General features: G+C 42.3%; 1 protein-coding gene across 1 annotated transcript in view; it reads left to right on the top strand.

Moving 5' to 3' along the window:
* The window catches only part of CACNA1E (calcium voltage-gated channel subunit alpha1 E), an 877957-nt gene that overhangs the window by 791989 nt on the left and 61968 nt on the right, over positions 1 to 24000 (top strand). The window contains exon 39 of the mRNA XM_056531933.1: positions 22930 to 23057. Within this exon, the coding sequence (XP_056387908.1) occupies positions 22930 to 23057 (128 nt within the window). The remainder of the gene's footprint in view (positions 1 to 22929; positions 23058 to 24000) is intronic.

The following is a 24000-nucleotide window of genomic DNA, read 5'->3' as shown; positions in this document are numbered from 1 at the left end:
TTCAGCAGAGTCTGATAATGGGAATTGTGTTATTCCACCAAGTCTGTTCTTTCCGAGTGCTTGACAGGCAAATGCAAATGACTAACCTATTTTGTTCAGCACGTCTATCGCTTCTTTCACATTATGTGTACTTACCCTGTGTCATAAACACTTAAGTTAAGAGAACTTGTGCTTCTTAAACGCTGAGCTCACTCACTGCATATTGACTATCAATCTGCTCTTTTATCGAATGTGAAATCTACTCCATACTAAGGATACAAACGATATTGTATGTTTTTTTATTTTCCATTCTGATGAATAACATATTATACTAAACATACATAAAATATTATACTAAATATATATAATACTAAATATACATAACATATTATACTAAATATACATACATAACATATTATACTAAATATACATACATAACATATTATACTAAATATACAAATTATACTAAATATACATAACATATTATACTAAATATACATAACATATTATACTAAATATACATAACATATAATACTAAATATACTTAACATATTATACGGTACTAACATACATAACCATATAATACTAAATATGCAAACATATTATACAAGCATACATAACATATTATAGTAAACATACATAACTTATAATTCTAAACATACATAACATATTGTAATTAACATACATAACAAATACAGCTAAACTTACATAACATATTATACTAAATATACATAACATATAATACTAAATATACATAACATATTATACGAAATATACATAACATATTATACTAAACATACATAACATATTATACTAAATATACAAAAATATAATACTAAATATACATATATTATACTAAATATACATAATATATAATGCTAAATAAACATAACATACTATACTAAATATACATACATAACATATACTAAATATATATAACATATAATACTAAATATACATAACATATTATACTAAATATACATACATAACATATTATACTTAATATACATAACATATTATACTAAATATACATAACATATAATACTAAATATACTTAACCCCTTGGGGACGGAGCCCATTATGACCCTAAGGACGGGAGCATTTTTTGCAAATCTGACCACTGTCACTTTAAGCATTAATAACTCTGGAATGCTTTTACTTATAAATTTGATTCCGAGATTGTTTTTTCGTGACATATTCTACTTTATGTTAGTGGTAAATTTTCGGCGATACTTGCATTCTTTCTTGGTGAAAAATGCAAAAATTTCATGAAAAATGCAAAAATTTTGCATTTTTCTAACTTTGAAGCTCTCTGCTTATAAGGAATATGGATATTCCAAATAAATTATATATTGATTCACATATACAATAGGTCTACTTTATGTTTGCATCATAAAATTGATGAGTTTTTACTTTTGGAAGACACCAAAGTTCAACAGCAATTTTCCAATTTTTCGCAAAATTTTCAAAATTGGAATTTTTCAGGGACCAGTTCAGGTTTGAAGTGGATTTGAAGGGTCTTCTGTTTAGAAATACCCGATAAATGACCCCATTATAAAAACTGCACCCCTCAAAGTATTCAAAATGACATTCAGTAAGTGTGTTAACCCTTTAGGTGTTTCACAGGAATAGCAGCAAAGTGAAGGAGAAAATTCAAAATCTTCATTTTTTACACTGGCATGTTCTTGTAGACCCAGTTTTTGAATTTTTACAAGGGGTAAAAGGAAAAAAATCCTCTCAAAATTTGTAACCCAATTTCTCTTGAGTAAGAAAATACCTCATATGTGTATGTCAATTGTTCGGCGGGCGCAGTAGAGGGCTCAGAAGCAAAGGAGCAACAATGGGATTTAGGAGAGTGAGTTTTTCTGAAATGGTTTTTGGGGGGCATGTCCCATTTAGGAAGCCCCTATGGTGCCAGGACAGCAAAAAACCCCACATTGCACACTATTATGGAAACGACACCCCTCAAGGAACGTAACAAGGGGTACGGTGAGCCTTAACACCCCACAGGTGTTTAACAACTTTTTGTTGAAGTCAGATGTGTAAATGAAAAAAAAATATTTTTCCACTAAAATGCTGGTTTTTCCCCAAATTTTACTTTTTTACAAAGGGTAATAGGAGAAAATGCCCCCCAAAATTTGTAACCCCATTTCTTCTGAGTATGGAAATACTCCATGTTTGGACGTCAAGTGCACTGCCAGTGAACTACAATGCTCAGAAGAGAAGGAGCGCCATTGGGCTTTTAGAGAGATAATTTGTTTGAAATGGAAGTCGGGGGCCATGTGCCTTTACAAAGCCCCCCGTGGTGCCAGAACAGTGGACCCCCCCCCACATGTGACCCCATTTTGGAAACTACACCCACACAGAATGTAATAAGGGGTACAGTGAGCATTTACACCCCACTGGTGTTTGACAGATCTTTGGAACAGTGGGCTGTGCAAACAAAAACATTAAATTTTTCATTTTCACGTACCACTGTCCCAAAAATCTGTCAGACCCCTGTGGGGCGTAAATGCTCACTGTACCCCGTATTACATTCTGTGAGGGGTGTAGTTTCCAAAATGGGGTCACATGTGGGTATTTATTTTTTTGCATTTATGTCAGAACCGCTGTAAAATCAGCCACCCCTGTGCAAATCACCAATTTCGGCCTCAAATGTACATAGTGCGCTCTCACTCCTGAGCCTTGTTATGCGCCCCCAGAGCATTTTACGCCCACATATGGGGTATTTCCGTACTCAGCAGAAATTGCGTTACAAATTTTGGGGGTCTTTTTTTTCCTTTTACCTCTTGTGAAAATAAAAAGTAAAGGGCAACACCAGCATGTTAGTGTAAAAAATTTTTTTTTACACTAACAGGCTGGTGTAGACCCCAACTTTTCCTTTTCATAAGGGGTAAAAGGAGAAAAAGCCCCCCAAAATTTGTAGTGCAATTTCTCCCGAGTACGGAAATACCCCATATATGGCCCTAAACTGTTTCCTTGAAATACGACAGGGCTCCAAAGTGAGAGAGCTCCATGCGCATTTGAGGACTAAATTAGGGATTGCATAGGGGTGGACACAGGGGTATTCTACGCCAGTGATTCTCAAACAGGGTGCCTCCAGCTGTTGCTAAACTCCCAGCATGCCTGGACAATCAGTGGCTGTCCGGAAATGCTGGTAGTTGTAGTTTTGCAACAGCTGGAGGCTCCGTTTTGGAAACACTGCTGTACAATACGTTTTCCATTTTTATTGGGGGGGACAGTGTAAGGGGGTGTATATGTAGTGTTTTACTCTTTATTAGGTGTTAGTGTAGTGTAGGGTAGTGTAGTGTTTTTAGGGTGCATTCACACTGGCGGGTTACGGTGAGTTTCCCGCTAGGAATTTGCGCTGCGGAAAAAAATTTGCCGCAGCTCATACTTGAAGCAGGAAACTTGCTGTAAACCCGCCCGTGTGAATGTACCCTGTACGTTCACATGGGGGGGGGGGCAAACCTCCAGCTGTTTCAAAACTACAACTCCCAGCATGCACGGTCTGTCAGTACATGCTGGGAGTTGTAGTTTTGCAACAGCTGGAGGCACACTGGTTGGAAAACCTTCAGTTAGGTTCTGTTACCTAACTCAGTATTTTCCAACCAATGAGCCTCCAGCTGTTGCAAAACTACAACTCCCAGCATGCACGGTCTGTCAGTACATGCTGGGAGTTGTAGTTTTGCAACAGCTGGAGGTACACTGGTTGGAAAACCTTCAGTTAGGTTCTGTTACCTAACTCAGTATTTTCCAACCAATGAGCCTCCAGCTGTTGCAAAACTACAACTCCCAGCATGCACGGTCTGTCAGTACATGCTGGGAGTTGTAGTTTTGCAACATCTGGAGTGCTACAATTTAGAGACCACTGAACAGTGATCTCCAAACTGTGGACCTCCAGATGTTGCAAAGCTACAACTCCCAGCATGCCCAGACAGCAAACAGCTGTGTGGGCATGCTAGGAGTTGTAGTTTTGCAAGATCTAGAGGGCAGTATAGAGATCACTGTGCAGTGGTCTCTAAACTGCAGACCTCCAGCTGTTGCAAAACTACAAATTCCAGCATGCCCACACAGCAAACAGCTGTCTGGGCATGCTGGGAGTTGTAGTTTTGCAACATCTGGAGGGCTAAAGTCTAGAGACCACTATAGTGGTCTCAGACTGTAGCCCTCTAGATGTTGCTAGGCAACTACTCACCGGCTTCCGTCGCATCCGGGAGCCGTCCTCTTCTGCTGCACGCCGCCGCAGATCTCCATTGCCGACCGCCGATCCCCGTCGCTCCACTGCCTCCGGAGGGGTAAGTGGACTCCGGCGCCGCTCCTCTTCGTTTTCCCCGTTCTGCACCGCCTATTGTGGGAGGGCAGGACGGGGAAAACGAAAGTAAACCCCTCCGCCCCAGATCTGCTATTGGTGGTCGCGTCTAGACCACCAATAGCAGAGATAGGAGGGGTGGCAACTCTGCCACCTCACTCCTATCGCTTTAGGGGGATCATGGGTGTCTTAGACACCCGCGATCCCCCTTCTATTTCGGGTCACCATAGACTCGTAATGACCCGGAATCAGCGCAAATCGCAAGTGTGAATTCACTTGCGATTCGCGCCGATCGCCGACATGGGGGGGTCTAATGACCCCCCTGGGCATTTGCACGGGGTGCCTGCTGATAGATATCAGCAGTCACCCCGGCCCGGTCCCCGCCCGGCGCGCGGCGGGGGCCGAAATTCCCACGGGCGTATGTATACGCCCTTCGTCCTTAAGTACCAGGACGCAAGGGCGTATGCATACACCCTTCGTCCCCAACAGGTTAAAGGGGTACTCCGGAGAAAACCTTTTTTTTTTTTTTTAAATCAACTGGTGCCAGAAAGTTAAACAGATTTGTAAATTACTTCTATTAAAAAATCTTAATTCTTCATGTGCTTATTAGCTGCTGAATACTACAGTGGAAATTATTTTCCGTTTGAAACACAGAGCTGTCTGCTGACATCATGAGCACAGTGCTCTCTGCTGACATCTCTGTCCATTTTAAGAACTGCCCAGAGTAAAAGGAAATCCCTATAGCAAACATATGCTGTTTTGGACAGTTCCTAAAATGGACAGAGATGTCAGCAGAGAGCACTGTGCTCATGATGTCAGCAGACAGCTCTGTGTTTCAAAAAGAAAAGAATTTCCGCTGTAGTATTCAGCAGCTAATAAGTACAGGAAGGATTAAAATTTTTTAATAGAAGTAATTTACAAATCTGTTTAACTTTCTGCCACCAGTTGATTAAAAAAAAATAAAAAAAATAAAAGGTTTTCACCGGAGTACCCCTTTAACAAATTATACTAACATACATAACCATATAATATTAAATATGCAAACATATTATACAAACATACATAACATATTATAGTAAGCATACATAACTTATGATACTAAACATACATAACATATTATAATTAACATACATAACATATACAAATAAACATACATAACTTATTATAGTAAACATACATAACTTACAATTCTAAACATACATAACATATTATAATTAACATACATAACATATTAAAGTAAGCATACATAACTTATAATACTAAACATACATAACATGTTATAATTAACATACATAACAAATACAGCTAAACATACATAACATATTATACTAAATATACATAACATATAATACTAAATATACATAATATACAATACTAAATATACATAACATATACTAAATATACATAACATACTATACTAAATATACATACAGAACATATTATACTAAATATACATAACATATTATACTAAATATACAAAACATATTATAGTAAGCATACATAACTTATAATACTAAACATACATAACATACAACTAAACATACATAACTTATTATAGTAAACATACATAACTTATAATTCTAAACATACATAACATATTATAATTAACATACATAACAAATACAGCTAAACATACATAACATATTATACTAAACATACATAACATATTATACTAAATATGCATAACATATAATACTAAATACCGTATTTATTGGGGTATACCACACACCGGCCTATAACACGCACCCTCATTTTACCAAGGATATTTGGGTAAAAGTTTTTTACCCAAATATCCTTGGTAAAATGAGGGTGCGTGTGTGTGCATGTGTATACCCCGATACACTGTTTCTGACCCCGCAGAAGCCCCCAGGAAAGGCAGGGGGAGAGAGGCCGTCGCTGCCCGCTTCTCTCCCCCTGCCTTTCCTGGGGTCTAGAGCCCTGCTGTCGCCGCTTCTCTCCCCCTGCTATTGGTGCCACTGCCCCTTCTCTCCCCCTGGCAATGGGGCAGCGGCGCCGATAGACAGGGGGAAAGATGGGGCAGCGGCACCCATTGCCGGCGCCGCTGCCCTGTTGCCTCCCCCATCCCCGGTTGTATAATTACCTGTTGCCGGGGTCGGGTCCGCGCTGCTTCAGGCCTCCGGTGTGGCGTCCCCTGCGTCGTTGCTATGCACTGCATGGCGCGGCGCAATGACGAGTGACCGATAGCCAGGGGGAGAGAAGGTTCAGTGGCACCGATAGCAGGGAAGAGAAGCGGCGGCAGCAGGGCTCTAGACCCCAGGACAGGAAGGGGCAGAGGAGCCGGCAGTGATGGCAGGTCTCTGCACCTGCAATAGCCGCTGCAGTTCATTGATTTAAAGCGCCCGCTTTAAATCATTGAACTGCAGTGGCTTATCGGCGTATAACACGCAGATAGACTTTAGGCTAAAAATTTTTGCCTAAAAAATGCGTGTTATACGCCGATAAATACGTTATACATAACATATTATACTAAATATACATACCATATTATACTAAACATACATGACATATACTAAATATACATAACTTATTATACTAAATATAGATACATAACATATTATACTAAATATACGTACATAACATATTATACTAAATATACAACATATTATACTAAATATACAAAACATATTATACTAAATATATATATAACATATAATACTTAATATACTTAACATATTATACTAACATACATAACCATATAATACTAAATATGCAAACATATTATACAAACATACATAACCAATTATAGTAAGCATACATAACTTATAATACTAATGTTAGGATTCGGCAGGCTGGATGTGGATCCTCTGTCAGCGAGGGATTGGCGTGGACCGTGTCGGTGGACCTGTTCTAGGGTTGCTACTGGTTTTCACCAGAGCACGCCGCAAAGCGGGATGGTCATGCTGCGGCGGTAGCAACCAGGTCGTATCCACCGGCAACGGCTCAACCTCGCTGACTGCTGAGAAGGCGTGGGACAGAAGGACTAGATAGAGGCAAGGTCAGACGTAGCAGAAGGTCGAGGCAGGCGGCAAGGTTCGTAGTCAATGGCGATAGCAAGAGGTCAGGAACACTGGTGAGGAAAACACTATAACGCTTTCTCTGGCACAAGGCAACAAGATCCGGCAAGGAAGTGAAGGGGAAGTGAGGTTATATAGACAGGGAGCAGGTGGAGGCTAATTAGACTGATTGGGCCAGGCACCAATCATTGGTGCACTGGCCCTTTAAATCTTAGAGAGCTGGCGCACGCGCACGTGCGCCCTAAGGGGCGGAGCCGCGCGCTCCAGGACGAGACAGCCGGGGACCGGGACAGGTGAGTGACTTGGGATGCGATTCGCGAGCGGGCGCGTCCCGCTATGCGAATCGCATCCCCGCCGGCAGTGTCAGTGCAGCACTCCCGGTCAGCGGGTCTGACCGGGGCGCTGCAGAGAGAGGAACGCCGCGAGCGCTCCGGGGAGGAGCAGGGACCCGGAGCGCTCGGCGTAACAACTAAACCTACATAACATATTATAATTAACATACATTAAATATACAACTAAACATACATAACTTATTATAGTAAACATACATAACTTATAATTCTAAACATACATAACATATTATAATTACCATACATAACAAATACATATTATACTAAACATACAACATACATAACATATAATACTAAACATACAAACATATTATTCTAAATATAAATAATATCGTATACTAAATATTAGAGATGAGCGAATTGAAGCTTACAAACCCTTAACTGCAGCCATTAACCTCCCAGTCACTTTCTACAGCATTGTATTACAGAGAGGGGCAGAGAGCTGTTTTGCCTCATACATTTCAACAAGCTGCCTCAACTTCATAAACCTTAGCAGAGAAGGCAGGAATAATTTTTCAGCGCAATTCTGTGTCTTTGTTCCACAACAAATCTGCTGGTTATTCTAGCCTGTAGATGGTTTAATACCCAGCGGTCCATTCTTAATAGTCTGTGAGAGAGTGCAATTTGGGGTTTAGTACACAGAGTGTGTACTGCTGGTGTTGTGCAAAAATACGTATTTTTAAGCGTAATGTAGCGCATTCCACATACTTACATCTAAGTGGTGTACTATTTTGTACCTGTTAATCTGTCAAGGGCCTACGTACTGTAAAAGGACAGCCAAAAGTAATCACCGGCTGGTGTTTAACTCAACAGCGACTGTGTGCTGCAGCACTGTTGTGTACTGCTGTTGTTGTGCAAAAATACGTATTTTTTAATCGCACTGTAGCACATTTTTCTGCCCTCATAAGTGCATACCACATACCTATATCTAAGTGGTGTACTATTTTGTACATGTTAATCTGTCAAGGGCCTACATACTGTGAAAGGACAGCCAAATGTAATCACCGGTTGGTGTTTTTACTCAGATACTTTTTTAAGTGTACTGTAGCGCATTTTTCTGCCCTCATAAGTGCATACCACATACCTACATCTAAGTAGTGTACTATTTTGTACCTGTTAATCTGTCAAGTGCCTAGATACTGTGAAAGTCCAGGCAAAAGTAATCACCTGCTGGTGTTTTACACCAGTGCTTTTTTAAGCATACTGTAGAGCATTTTTCTGCCCTCATAAGTGCATACCACATACCTACATCTAAGTAGTGTACTCTTTTGTACCTGTTAATCTGTGAAGGGCCAAGATACTTTGCAAGTCCAGGCGAAAGTACTCACCGCTGGTGTTTTTACTCAGATACTTTTTTAAAGTTTACTGTAGCACATTTTTCTGCCCTCATAAGTGCATACCACATATGTACATCTAAGTAGAGTACTATTTTGTAACTGTTAATCTGTCAATGGCTTAGATACAGTGAAAGTCCAGCCAAAAGTAAGCACTGGCTGGTGTTTTACACCATTCCAGTTGTGAAACCACATTGTGATCCATAGGTGCAGGTCCTCCACTCCAACGTAGGTGCACAACTGCACTTGGAGTTGAGCACCTTGTATCACCTTAGATCGCATCAATGTAAGTTTTTACCATTCCTTTTGAAGCATACTGTAGAGCATTTTTCTGCCCTCATGAGTGCATACCACATACCTTTATCTAAGTAGTGTACTATTTTGTACCTGTTAAACTCTCAAGGGCCTAGATACTGTGAAAGGACAGCCAAAAGTACACACCTGCTGCTGTTCTAGACAAATACTGTTTTAAGCGAAGTGAAGCGTATTGTACTCCTCTCAGATACGCAATAAGTATGTCAGCCAGAGTAGTGCCAGGATGTGCACAGAGGAGTGGCAGAGGCCTAAATTCATCAGGCACAGGCAGAGGTCGCAGCAGAGTAGGGGTGTGTGGCAGCCAAAGTTGCAGTGGGAGGTCTGAGCTCCCGATGTCAGCCAGCAGTCGTGTCGTGACCAGCAACCCAGCAGCCGTGATTGATCGGTTCACTAGGTCATCCACTTCATCTCAAGTGACATCCAACACCCCCAGTCAACAGTCAATGGGTTCTTCAGACTCAACCCTCAGTTGGAATGGCCCTAATGCTGGTACTGCCACCTCCAGGCTCTGTCATTGTGCTGCTCTATGGTCTCCTCATGCTAATGCTATCACCTCCAGCTCTGTCATTGTGCTGCTCTATGGTCTCCTCATGCTGATGCTACCACCTCCACGCTCTGTCATTGTGCCGCCATGTAGTCTCCTCATGCTGATGCTGCCACCTCCGGGCTCTCTCATGGTACTGCTCTATAGTCTCCTCATGTTGATGCTGCCAACTCCAGGCACTCTAATTATGCTGCTCTATGGTCTCCTCATGCTGATGCTGTCACCTCCGGGACATTAAACTTTGGAATCTAATATAAATCTTAACTTTAAATTTAAAAAATTGATGTAATCTTTTCAAGACTGAGGCCCTATGGTTGTTGACGTCATATTACCTGTGGAATTATCACAAGAATCCAATGAAACAGCTTGGAGCCATAACAATGAACCATAACTGATTAAATAAAAAAAAAAAGCATTTGCACTGCATAGTCAGGGGAGGCGCTGAGAGGCAGGGGCTGGAACAGGTGATATCTCGCCTGGCGGAGGACTGTCAGCTCGATGCTCACCAGAATGGGTACTCAAAAAATTAAAATAAACTCTAATTAAATTAAATAAAAATGACATGAAAAAATCTCTTTATCCTCTTCAATTTTGACACCATATGGTCTCCCTGCTGCCACATCGACGCTCTGCAGCAGTTATTCTAATAGCAATGCCTGTAATATGCATGCCATACTGAATAACAGTATTATTTCACTAACATAGCACACTCCCTCTATGTGTTAAAACAAAGCAAACACCCCTATTGAGGCTCTCTGTAGGCCAGAAATAGCCGTTTTTAATACAGATTTGCCGCAAATAAATTCGACCCAAAACTAATTTTTTCGCCGAATCGGCCGAATCGAATTTTTCGAAAGTTTGCTCATCTCTAATAAACATACAAACATATTATACAAAGATACATAACTAATTATACTAAACATATATAACTTATAATACTAAACATACATAACATATTAAAATTAACAAACATAACATATACAACTAAACATACATAACATATTATACTGAACATCCAACATACATAACATATAATATTAAACATACAACATACATAACATATAATATTAAACATACCTAACATATTATACTAAACATACAAACATATACAAACATAAATAACATATACAACTAAAAATATAGAACTTATACTAATCATACATATTATAATTAACATACATAACATATTTTACTAAACATACATAAAATATTTTGCTAAACATACATACCATATTATACTAAACATATATAACTTATTATATTAAACATACATTACATATAATTAACATACATAACATAAACAACTAAACATACATTACATATTATACTAAACATACATAAAATATAATACTAAACATACATAACATATTACACTAAATATACATAACATATTATACTAAACATACATAATATACAGTACTTTCCACAAGAGTTGGATTAGGATAAACCTTGTTTGCAGGAACCAGCTGCATTCTTGTCCATGATCTGTACCTGGGAGCTCTACCTTCTCCACTTAAATGTGACTGAACCCCAATACTGTGCAGAGCACTGTTTCTGGAGAATGAATCCTGTGTAATGGCGGAGGTTGGCACCTGCCAGTGTACTGTGACTCAATGCCATCGGTTCTCAGTCCGTGCCCCATTCACTTTTGTCAGCTGCAGTCATGCTGCTTCTTCTCCTACAGTTCCTGGTCTGGTCCATAGAGAACATATGAGCTCTCCCTTTCACTTAAAGGGACAGCGCACACACTCTTTATCTGTCCCCAACACTACAAATTAAAACCTGTTCCACCCACTTACCTATGCCAGAGAAATATTGAGCTTTATTCCCTAGCAGGGGTATTCTGTAAAGGTGATCTTTTATTCTGTGTTTGGCCCTTTGATTCATGGTTGACCCATTTAGTGGCATATTTGCCTGAATCTTCTGTCCTTTTTTGACTCTCCTATGCCTGACCTGTCAGTTTACCCTGAATAAGTGCCTCCTGCCTGTTCCTGACTATACTGTCTTGCCATCTGCCCCGGACCCTGACTTGCCTTTGCCTGGCCCTTTGGTGCCTCACCTCATTGTCTTCTGATCCTCCAGCCAGCCACTACCCACATTGGGGAAAATCTTAAAAGGCAACCTGGTACCATCTAGTTACAAAGTCCAACTTTTATATCCAAGAGTGGATATAGGGTGAAAACCTAGAAGGGACTTTTCTGCTCCTATGTTTAGCTGTTCTATGTAAACATTTCTGTGACTAAACGCTAGGTCCATTCATCAGAATGGGAATATTTCAGATTAATAAGGTAGATGTAGAAATTTCTGCCATGTGTGAATTCACATAAACCCTTTCAACTGCATCTGCCACCGGACAGAAGCGCTCTAACATCTAGCAGACATAGAAAGAATGACACTTTAAACAGATAAGTGCGAAACCTTTTCATGTCTGATATAATGAGGCCTCTAAGGTCTGTGCACTGGGTTTATTCACCCAACAGTCCAGAGCGGGGAATGAGAGACTGAGAGACTAAGAGACAGCTGTCTGGAAACATTTCATTAGATAATATTTACAAAAAAAATGTTCAGTTATTTATTAATTTAGGAAGCTCACGTCTGTGAAATAATGACAGCCGGTGCTTCAAGAAATATGGATGTCAACAGACAATAAATATTACATATTGTCTATTGTTGAAAGAAAGAAATAGGGTTACACACCTTACATGTTATCCTACAATACAGAATGACATCAAGATAGATATGGGATGGATAGAAAGATATATAGATAAATATGAGAGAGACAGAGATACATAGATAGAATATGAGAGAGACAGCAGGGGTGTGGAAATATAATTAAAAAAACTACTTGTCCACTGGACTAAAATGGAGTAAAATCTACTTGACGATCTCATGAAGATCCACTTGTACGGGCTTTTACACTCTTGTTTTTTCTTCCTTGCCCTATAATAGCCATAACTACCTACTATAATGATACCTTTTTAGTTTTTCAATAACATATTCTCCGAAACAAAAAATATAATCGGTGAAGTGAAATAGTAAAAGAAAATTTAGCAAATTTGGTGGTTTTCTTTTCTACGCCATTTACCTTGCGGTTTAGCTAACAAGTTGTTTTGATACTTTAGGCCTGATTACAGCAATACCAGATTTGTATAGTTTCCATCATGTTTTAACATTTGCATACCAGGCTGTATGAGGGCTTATTTTTTGTGCCATAATCTGTTTTTGTATCGGTACTATTTTGGTATTGATCTGACTTTTAATCGCTTTTAAATAATTTTTTCTGGGACATTATAAAAATTGCAATTCTGTGGTTTGGTATTTTTTTTTATTTACATCATTTACCGTATGGGATACATAATGTTATATTTTAATAGTTCGTACAATTATGCACGCAGCGATACCAAATATGTTTATTATTATTATGTTTACATGTTTTTATATAGGTAAAGGGGGTTATTTGAACTTTTAGCATGGAAGGGGTTAATTTTTGTCATTTAAACTTTTATTAAAACTTTTTTTTATACTTTATTAGACTTTTAGGAGGAATCATTAGAGTCCTCATACAGATCAATAGAGTTCTATTGAATTCCATTGATCTGTGTGCTCTGTGATCCATTGATAGAGCCGAGTCCAGCCAGGCTCTATCAATGACAGAGCCACGGGACAGCAGGGATCCACCTCATGAGCCCCCCCACCTCACATGTCCCTTTAGACGCTGCCGTCAGCTTTGACAGCGGTGATCTAAAGGGTTAATACCCAGCCGCGGTGATCGCCGCATGCTGGCTACTAGCGGCGGTGTGAGGTGGAAATTTGGGGAGAAGCTGTCGCAAGTCTGCGTGGGTCGCAAATTTCCACCTCACGCTCAGAAGTCTGTATGGAGCATGCTCCCGACTCTGGCCCGCTCCATACTATGCAGCCCTCGGCTGTTCTCAGTAGCCGGGGGCTGCATAGTATGGAGCAGGCAGGAGTCGGGAGCACGCTCCATACAGACTGCTGAGCGCCGCCTTACTTGTCAGGTCCTCACCTGCCCGGCGCCCGGAACTGCATGTCCCGTGCGTCGGGCGATAGGAATTCCACATCCCTGGACAGACATAGATAGAAAGATAAATAGATATCATCAAAAAAAGATAATTCTGCAGCACATAGATAAAGTGCAAAAAAATAAGTGATTTATTCCATATTAAAAAGTGTTTTCACAGCAAACAACGTATTTTTTTGCACTTTATCTGTGTGCTGCAGAATTTTCCTTTTTTTGATGATATGGATGGTGAGCTCCGGTATCTGCGTGCACCGCCAGCAATTTTTTCTACTACTTTGGTGTGCTGTTCATCTCCTCATTTCTAGATAAATAGATAGATAGAATATGAGAGAGATAGAGATAGATAGATAGATAGAGTTCAGAAGAGGAACAGTACATTCAGGATAAAGCAAGGTGCACGGTGCAGGCTGAACAAAGGCCCAAGTCCCAGGACTTGTTAGTATCCACAGCAGAAAATACAGCAGCACTTACAGATTCAAGTGCTTTTTTCTGCGCAACTGTGGATTTGCATTACAATTTTGTAGTTTAGGTGGAAAGTAGTACAGTATATGTAGTTCAGGTGAAGAGCAGTACAGTACATGTAGTTTAGGTGGAGAGCAGTACAGTACATGTAGTTCAGGTGGAGAGCAGTACTGTACATGTAGTTTAGGTGAAGAGCAGTACAGTACATGTATTTTAGGTGGAGAGCAGTACAGTACATGTAGTTCAGGTGGAGAGCAGTGCAGTACATGTAGTTTAAGTGGAGAGTAGTACAGTACATGTAGTTTAGGTGGAGATCAGTGCAGTATGTATATTTCAGGTGGAGAACAGTACAGTACATCTAGTTCAGGTGGAGAGTAGTACAGAAAATGTAGTTCAGGTGGGGTGCAGTACAGTGCATATAGTTGTAGTTCAGGTGAAGAGTAGTAAAGTACATGTAGTTCAGGTGGAGTGTAGAAATGAGCGAATTTCTGAAAAATTTGATTCGGCCGATTCGCTGAATTTTCCCAAGAAATTTGGTTCGGTCCAAATTTATTTGCATGAGATACCACCTGTTCCAGCCCCTGTCTCTCAGTGCCCTCCTTACTTTGGAAGTGCAAATGTTTCAATTAATCAGTTATGGTTCATTGTTATCGCTCCAAACTGTTTCATTGGATTCTTGTGATAATTCCACATGTAATATGATGTCGACAATCATAGGGCCTCAGTCTTGAAAAGCTTACATTGATTTTTTTTTAATTTAAGATTTAGATTAGATTCCCAAATTTAATGTCCCTGTTTTTACTTTGAACTAATACTGTATGACTAATAGTGTATGACAAAACCCAATCTAACAAGTAGTCACATGGCAGCACAATGACAGAGCCTAGAGGTGGCAGCAGCATGAGGAGACCATAATCTGGCAGAATGACATAGCCAAGAATTGGCGGCAGCAAGAGGAGACCATAAAGTGGCGGAATGACACAGCCTGGAGTTGGTGGCAGCATGAGGACCATATGGCCTCACAATCCCTAAGATTAAAAGATACATTTTCTAATTTAAATTGAAGATTTATGGTAGCTAGTGCTACATAATTTTTTTTTTTAGATAATGTCCCAGGCCCAGCAGCATGAGTAAACCATTTAGTGGCTGAATGACACAGCCTGGAGGTGGCAGAAGCATGAGGAGACCATATATAGTGGCTGAATAGCACAGCCTGGAGTTGGCGGAAAACTGACTACGTAGGATGCCTCTGTAGTAAGTCAGTTTGTCCTCGGTCCAACATATGGAGGGTGGAATTCCAACATGTGGCAACATTGCAAATCAGACTATGTTGGAAGATACCGTTCTGATGCTGCAGCTCAAGGAGGGTGTGCTTTGCGGTGTACGAGTGGCTGAAGTGCATGCAAAGTTTCCTTCCCATTGTTAGGATGTCTTGCAAATGGGGAGAACACTTAAGGAACCGCTTCACAACCAGATTGAACATGTGTCCCAGCACAGACAAGATGTTCTTCCCGTTGTCAGTCACCATGGTTCCCATTTCCAGTTTTCGTGGAGTAAGCCATGCTCTGATTTCTTTATGAATGACTTTTAGCAGTTCCTCCCCTGTGTGACTCCATTCTCCAAGGCAAACCATGTGAAGAACAGTGTGACACCGCCGTGCCCTGCACACATGGTATGCTGAAGGGGCACTGAGACTTGTCTGGGCAGTGGAGGCTGAGGACACGGTGGAGGATGAGGAGGCATAGTCGCACACTGTCACAGGACTAATTGTCTGAGAGCGAAGAGGAGGAAGCGGCGTGACCTGTCCAAGTTGGTGTTGTGGCTGTGCATGAACCACATTCACCCAGGCCGTTAAGGACATGTATTGTCCCTGACCATAGTTACAGCTCCAGACATCGGCACTGCCATGCACTATGGTACACACCGATAGGCTCAAGGACTGGCCTACCTTTTCTTCCACAAAATTGTGCTGGGTGGGTACTGCCTTCTTTGCAAAGAAATGAGGGCTTGGGACTCTCCACCTCGGCTCGGCACAAGCCATCATTTCTCTGAAAGAGTTCACCACTTGAAAAAGGAGAGACTGCAGCACGAGCAACTTGGACAGGAGCACATTCAGCTTCTGCGCCATTGGATGAGTGGGCACATACTGTTGTCTCTTGGACATGGGCTCGCTGATGGATTGCTTGCAGAATGACTGAATAAAAGTAGGAGGAGCAGGAGCATCTGGAGCAACAGAAAGAGGGTATGACACAGCTCCCTTCTGCTGAGGTGGTGGAGCCTTGGCTGGCTGAAAGAGGGAGCGGCATGCCACTGGGTTATGCAGCAGACTGGACCATCACATCAGAGCCACGGTTTTCCCAGGCCGCTTTATGGTGGCGCAGCATATGTTGACGTAGGGCCGTGGTGCCAACATTGGGACCCTGGCCACGCTTCACTTTCTGCCAACACATCTTGCATGTGACTATGTGAACCTCCTCCGGATGCTTGATGAAAAACAGCCACACCGCCAAGTGGCTGATTTTCCCACCAACAGTCTGCACTAATTGACTACTACTGCCGCCGTCTCCAGCAACCACTGTTCCACTACCTCCAAGAAAGGTAGGCTGCTGCGAAGCAGGTGGTCTCCCCCCCCCCACGTTTGGTTCCAGAATTTCCACTTCTGCCACCATGCTGACTGCCAACCATGCTACCACCTTGCTGGCTCAGTTGCTGCCGCACGGGCAACCTGCAACCCTCTTCTCCTGATGATGATAAAGCCCTTTCTGCATCTGGCTCCCAATTGCGATCAGCTTCATCATCATCATGTCACTGATGTCCTCCCCAGGTTCCTCAGCAGTGTCTGCTTCAGGACCCTGAACGCTTGCAACACCCCCTCCCATGTCCCTCTCCTCATCACTACTTGCCCGCCTAGCGGAGGAAGCGGCGGATGTCTCCTCCACTTCTTGGCTGGGCAGTAGCTGCTGAATTCCCTCTGGATCGTCCTCAATGAATAGTGGAGCTTAACCCACAGCAGAAGATACTTCTGTAGGGGAGGGAACAGCAAAGGACAGAGGCAATGGGAAGTCAGGGACTGCTCCCAGGCCATGCCAACTGAGGGTTGTCTGAGGAACCCACTGACCGTTGACTGGGGGTATCAGATGTCACTTGTGATGAAGTGGATGACCGTGTTAACCAATCGATAACGGCAGATGGGTTGCTGGTCGAGACATGACCGCTAACTGATACTGGGAGCTCAGGCCTCTCACTGCAACTCCTGCTGTTTCTCTTAGTCTGCTGCGACCTCTGCCTGCACTTTACGAATTTCGGCCTCTGTCACTCCTCTGTGCATGTCCTGGCACTTCTCCTCTGCCTGACATACTTAGTGTGTATATGAGGGGAATACAATATGCTTCAATACGCTTAAAACAGTATTTGTCTAGAACAGCAGCAGGTGTGTACTTTTGGTTGGCCTTTTACAGTAACTAGGCCCTTAAGACTTTATCACGAACATGTACGTATGTGGTATGCACTTATGAGGGCAGAAAAATGCACTACAGTATGCTTAACCCCTTCACGACGAGCGACGTACATGTACGGTGTGGGGTTCCGGGAGGGATGACTGCTGTTATCTAATAGCAGGCATCCCGGCACATCGCCGAGAGGGGTCCTGAGACCCCCCCCCATGACCGCGATGGGCCCAAATCACAGGTCAATTCAGACCTGCGATCTGCGCGATTGGATCGGGGGTGTCCGAGATACCCTCGATCCCCCTGAAGGGATAGGAGTTTGGTGGCTATTGTTTGGCCCGAGCGACCGACGGATAGCAGACCAGGGGAGGGGGGGGGGTGTTAAAGTTCGGTTCCCCCGCTTTGCCCACCTATCGGTGTCCTGGCAAAACGGGGGAACTGTCCAGGGATCGGCGCCGAAGGTCCCTTACCTGGATCCCCGATCCCGGAGCGCGATCCTCCATGCGGGGATCCCCCACGTGCGGCAGCGGCGGCAGCTATTCATGCGGGTCCTGCCAGGTGAGTTTTTGCCTAGCAACATCCGGAGGGCCACAGTTTACAGTGGTCTCTAAACCGTGGCCCTCCAGGTGTTGCAAAACTACAACTCCCAGCATGCCCAGACAGCTGTTTGCTGTGTGGGCATGCTGGTACTTGTAGTTTTGCAATATTTAGAGGGGTTCAGGTTGTAGATCAGTAGTCTCAAACTGTAGCAGTGGTCTCAAACTGTAGCCCTCCAGATGTTGCAAAACTACAACTCTCAGCATGCCCAGACAGCAGTTTGCTGTCTGGGCATGCTGCGAGTTGTAGTTTTGCAACATCTGGAGGGCCACAGTTTAGAGACCACTGGACAGTGATTTACAACCTGAACCTGAACTACAACTCCCAGCATTCAGGAACAGCATAAGGCAACGGCTGGGAGTTGTACTTCCGTGTCTCTAGCCGTTGCATAACTACATCTCCCAGCATGCCCTTCCGCAATCATTCTGGGAGTTGTAGTTTTGCAACAGCTGGAGGCACACTGGTTGGGAAATACTGAGTTAGGTCATAGAACCTAACTCAAGGTTTTCCAACCAGTGTGCCTCCAGCTGTTGCAAAACTACAACTCCCAGCATGCATGGTCTGTCAGTCCATGCTGGGAGTTGTAGTTTTGACCCCCCTCCCAAGTGAACGTACAGGCTACATTCACACTGGCGGCAGATTACAGTGAGTTCCCCGCTTCAAGTTTGAGCTGCAGCAAATTTTCCGCTGCAGCTCAAACTCCTAGCGGGAGACTCAGTGTAATCTGCCTCCAGTGGGAATGTAACCTAAAAACACTACACTACACTAACATAAAATAAAGAGTAAAACACTACATATACACACGTACACTGCCCCCCCTACCACCCCCCTTCCCCAATAAAAATGAAAAACGTATTGTACGGCAGTGTTTCTAAGATGGAGCCTCCAGCTGTTGCAAAACAAAAACTCCCAGCATTTCTGGACAGCAATTGACTGTCCAAGCATGCTGGGAGTTTTACAACAGCTGGAGGCACCCTGTTTGGGAATCACTGGCATAGAACACCCCTATGCAAGTCCCTAATTCAGGCCTCAAATGCGCATGGCGCTCTCACTTTGGAGTCCTGTTGTATTTCAAGGCAACAGTATAGGGTCACATATGGGGTATCGCCGTACTCGGGAGAAATTGCCTAACAAATTTTAGGGGGCTTTTTCTCCTTTTACCCCTTATGAAAAGGAACAGTTGGGGTCTACACCAGCATGCTAGTGCAAAAAAATAAAAATTTTTATACTAACATGCTGGTGTTGCCCTATACTTTTCATTTTCACAAGAGGTAAAAGGGAAAAACGCCCCCCCCCCAAAATTTATAATGCAATTTCTCCCGAGTACGGAGGTACCCCATATGTGGGCGCAAAGTGCTCTGGGGGCACACAACAAGGCCCAGAAGGGAGAGTGCGCCATGTACATTTGAGGTGATTTGCACAGGGGTAGCTGATAGTTACAGCGGTTCTGACAACCCCCCAAAAAATAACACACCCACATGTGACCCCATTTTGGAAACTACACCCCTCACGGAATGTAATAAGGGGTGCAGTGAGAATTTACACCCCACAGGTGTCTGACGGATCTTTGGAACAGTGGTCCGTGAAAATGAAAAATTTTACACAGCCCACTGTTCCAAAGATCTGTCAGACACCAGTGGGGGGTAAATGCTCACTGTACCCCTCATTACATTCTGTGAGGGGTCTATTTTCCAAAATGGTATGCCATGTGTTTTTTTTTTTGCTGTCCAGGCACCATAGGGGCTTCCTAAATGCGACTTGCCCCCCCGAGCAAAATTTGCTCTCAAAAAGCCAAATATGACACCTTCTATTCTGAGCATTGTAGTTCACCCGCAGTGCACTTCAGGTCCACTTATGGGGTATTTCCGTACTCAGAAGAGATGGGATTACAAATTTTGGGGGGTCTTTTCTGCAATTAACCCTTGCAAAAATGTGAAGTTTGGGGGGAAACCCACATTTTAGTGAAAATTTTTTTTTCTTTACATATGCAAAAGTCGTAAAACCCCTATTAAGGCTCACTTTATTCCTTGTTACGTTCCTCAAGGGGTCTAGTTTCCAAAATGGCATGGCATGTGTTTTTTTTTGCTGTCCTGGCACCATAGGGGCTTCCTAATTGCAACATGCCCCCCGAGCAAAATTTGCTCTCAAAAAGCCAAATATGACTCCTTCTCTTCTGAGCATTGTAGTTCGCCCGTAGTGATCTTCAGGTTCACTTATGGGGTACATTCATACTCAGAAGTGATGGGTTACTAATTTTGGGGGGTCTTTTCTGCTATTGACCCTTTAAAAATGTGAAATTTGGGTGAAAACCAACATTTTAGTGAAAAAAATGTTTTTGTATACAACACCAGCTTGTGAGTACTTTTGACTGTCCTTTCACAGTATGTAGGCCCTTGAGACTTTATCAGGAACAAAATGGTACAACACTTAGATGTACGTATGTGGTATGCACTTATGAGGGCAAAAAAATGAGCTACAGTATGCTTAAAAAAGTTTTGTACACAACACCAGTAGTATACACCAGTGCTGCAGCACACAGCCGCTTTGTACTACAGCCAAAATTTCACTCTCTCACTCCCTTCCCTATCAGTGCTTCTAGGCAGGATTTTTGCTTGAGATGAATCGCTGCTGTTTTTCTGTGCAACACACTGCTTTCTGATCCACTTTATAATAGAATGCTGTAGACAGTGAATGGGAGGTGTTTCGCTTCAGTAAGAATGTGTTACAAACAAACTGCTCTCTATCCAACAGAACACTGACTTGACTAGGAGGTAAATCGCTGCTGGAAAAAGCTTTTCTTTGTAACACACAGGGCTGTCAGTCCCTATCTATCTATCTGCAGTTTAAGGATGAAGTGACTGGCCGCAATATGGCTTCCGATTATATAGGGCTGTGACATCACAGGGGTGACTGACTGCTGATAGGCTGCATGCTGCATGTGATTCAGGTTTATTCTGCCTACCCTTGTTCCCTCCTTCCCAGGATTCCTTGCCCTGGAGGCTGGACCACACTAAATGGTGTTTAATGAAGTGATTCGCGCAATAGAATCTTAGCAATATTCGCATTTGTTGCTAATCAAATTTTTATTGAAATTTGTAACAAATTCGGATTTGTCAGATTTGATTTGCTCATCTCCAGCGGAGAGCAGTGCAGTACATATACATCAGGTGGAGAGCAGTACATTACATGTAATTCAGGTGGAGAACAGCACAGTATATATAGTTCAGGTGGAGAGTAGTACAGTATATGCAGTTCAGGTGGAGAGTAGTGCAGTACAGTACACATAGTTCCGGTGGAGATTAGTAAAGTACATGTAGTTCAGTTGGAGAGCAGTACAGTGTATCTAGTTGAAGTTCAGATGGAGAGCAACACAGTATATGTAGTTCAGGTGGAGAGCAGTACAGTACATGTAGTTCAGGTGGAGAGTAGTAAAGTACATTTAATTCAGGTGGAAAGAAGTACAGTATATGTAGTTCAGGTGGAGAGTAGTACAGTATATGTAGTTCACGTAGAGAGTAGTAAAGTACATGTAATTCAGGTGGAGAGCAGTACAGTACATGCAGTTAAGGTGGAGAGCAGTACCGTATATGTAGTTCAGGTGGAGAGTAGTACAGTACATGTAGTTAAGGTGGAGAGCAGTACAGTATATGTAGTTCAGGTGGAGAGCAGTATAGTATATGTAGTTCAGGTGGAGAGTAGTACAGTACATGTAGTCCAGGTGGAGAGTAGTACAGTATATGTAGTTCAGGTGGAGAGTAGTACAATATATGTAGTTCAGGTGGAGAGTAGTACAGTACATGTAGTTCCGGTGGAGAGCAGTATATTACATGTAATTCAGGTGAAGAGCAGTACAGTACATGTAGTTCAGGTGGAGAGTAGTACATTACATGTAGTCCAGGTGGAGAGTAGTTCAGTATATGTAGTTCAGGTGGACAGCAGTATAGTATATGTAGTTCAGGTGGAAAGTAGTACAGTACATGTAGTTCAGGTGGAGAGCAACACAGTATATGCGGTTCTGTTGGAGAGTAGTACATTACATTGTAATTCAGGTGGAGAGCAGTACAGTACACGTAGTTCAAGTGGAGAGCAGTACTGTGCATGTAGTTCAGGTGGAGAGCAGTACTGTACCTGTAGTTCAGGTAGGGAGCAGTGCAGTACATGTAATTAAGATGGTTAGAGGTACAGTAAGTATAGTGAAGGTAGAGAGCAGCACTGCACATGTACACAATATAGAGAGTAGTACATGAACAGTAGACATAATATACATGTAGTGCTAGTAGAGAGTAGTAGAGTGCACATGGCATAGGTAGAGAGATATGATATGTTGATTTCTCAATCTTTCACCAGTGAAATGTACTTGGTTGGACTTTCCAAACAGTTATTTGAGTCATACAGATTGACATTCTTGATTTTATTATTAGCTCCAAAAATGACCCATCCCATGTAGTATGTTGCAATATTGTAATAAACATATATAATTATTATAAATGTATATATGTTTTTGTGTAATCCTTAGATGTTAAATCTATTTGTTGCTGTCATAATGGACAACTTTGAATACTTGACAAGAGACTCTTCCATCTTGGGTCCGCATCATCTGGATGAGTTTGTTCGGATCTGGGCTGAATATGACAGAGCAGCATGGTAAATAATTTTACCTTCCTAAAATTGCTACAGTATATTTAGCTTCCAAAAAGTTTAAAGGGGAGATTTATCAAAACCTGTGCAGAGGAAAACTTGCCCAGTTGCCCATAGCAACCAATCAGCTTGCTGCTTTCCTTTTTATGAAGGCCTGTGAAAAATGAAAGAAACGATCTGATTGGTTGCTATGGGCAACTGGGCAAGTTTTCCTCTGCACAGGTTTTGATAAATCTCCCCCTAAATGTATAGTATAGATTCTATAAACGTTCAAACAAGTGTCCAATATTTCTTTACTAGTCTTCATTTTACAAACTGTATTATTCCACAGTATCGATTACTTTTTATTTGTTTCCTTTCCTTGTCAATGCCCTTGTCTATGTCCCAGAATCACCTGCAGCCTTGTTGCAGTATCTGGGTTTGACATTGCTGCCCCAGGAGCTCTCATGGTGCAGTGATTGAAGTTGTGGGGGGGTTTGCCTCTGGCCATGGCAGTATCTCCAGCTTCATGATTTTGAGCTGTGCTCTGTTTAACATGCCTGTGCTTCTCTTCCAGTGGCAGGATACCCTATAAGGATATGTACAAATTAGTCCGAGTCATCTCGCCTCCGCTCGGCCTAGGAGAGAACTGCCCCTACAGGGTGGCATGCAAGGTTTGGTGCCCAGTCTCTCAGCCCTTTCCACTCAGCAAGGGCATAGCTTACCTCTACCTTCCCACCTCTCCCTTTACCTAACTGTCCCTTCCCCTCCACCGCTCCACTACTGCACCATGCCAGGGACCTCGGGCTGCTGCCTCCAGGTTTATATAGTGATATACACACCCTAACAGCCCCACAAAATCAGCAGCTGCACCCAAGCTAGGCCCTGGGACTCAAGAACATGCAAATATAGTTCTGTAATTGTTTTGAGATTATAGGTTTAATGTATCAGGACAAAGTGGTATAGAAAG

This window comes from Hyla sarda, chromosome 7, assembly GCF_029499605.1.
Source record: "Hyla sarda isolate aHylSar1 chromosome 7, aHylSar1.hap1, whole genome shotgun sequence".
Classification (NCBI taxonomy): domain Eukaryota; kingdom Metazoa; phylum Chordata; class Amphibia; order Anura; family Hylidae; genus Hyla; species Hyla sarda.
Note: the sequence above shows the minus strand (reverse complement) of the source record. Positions and strands in the feature narration are given on the sequence as shown.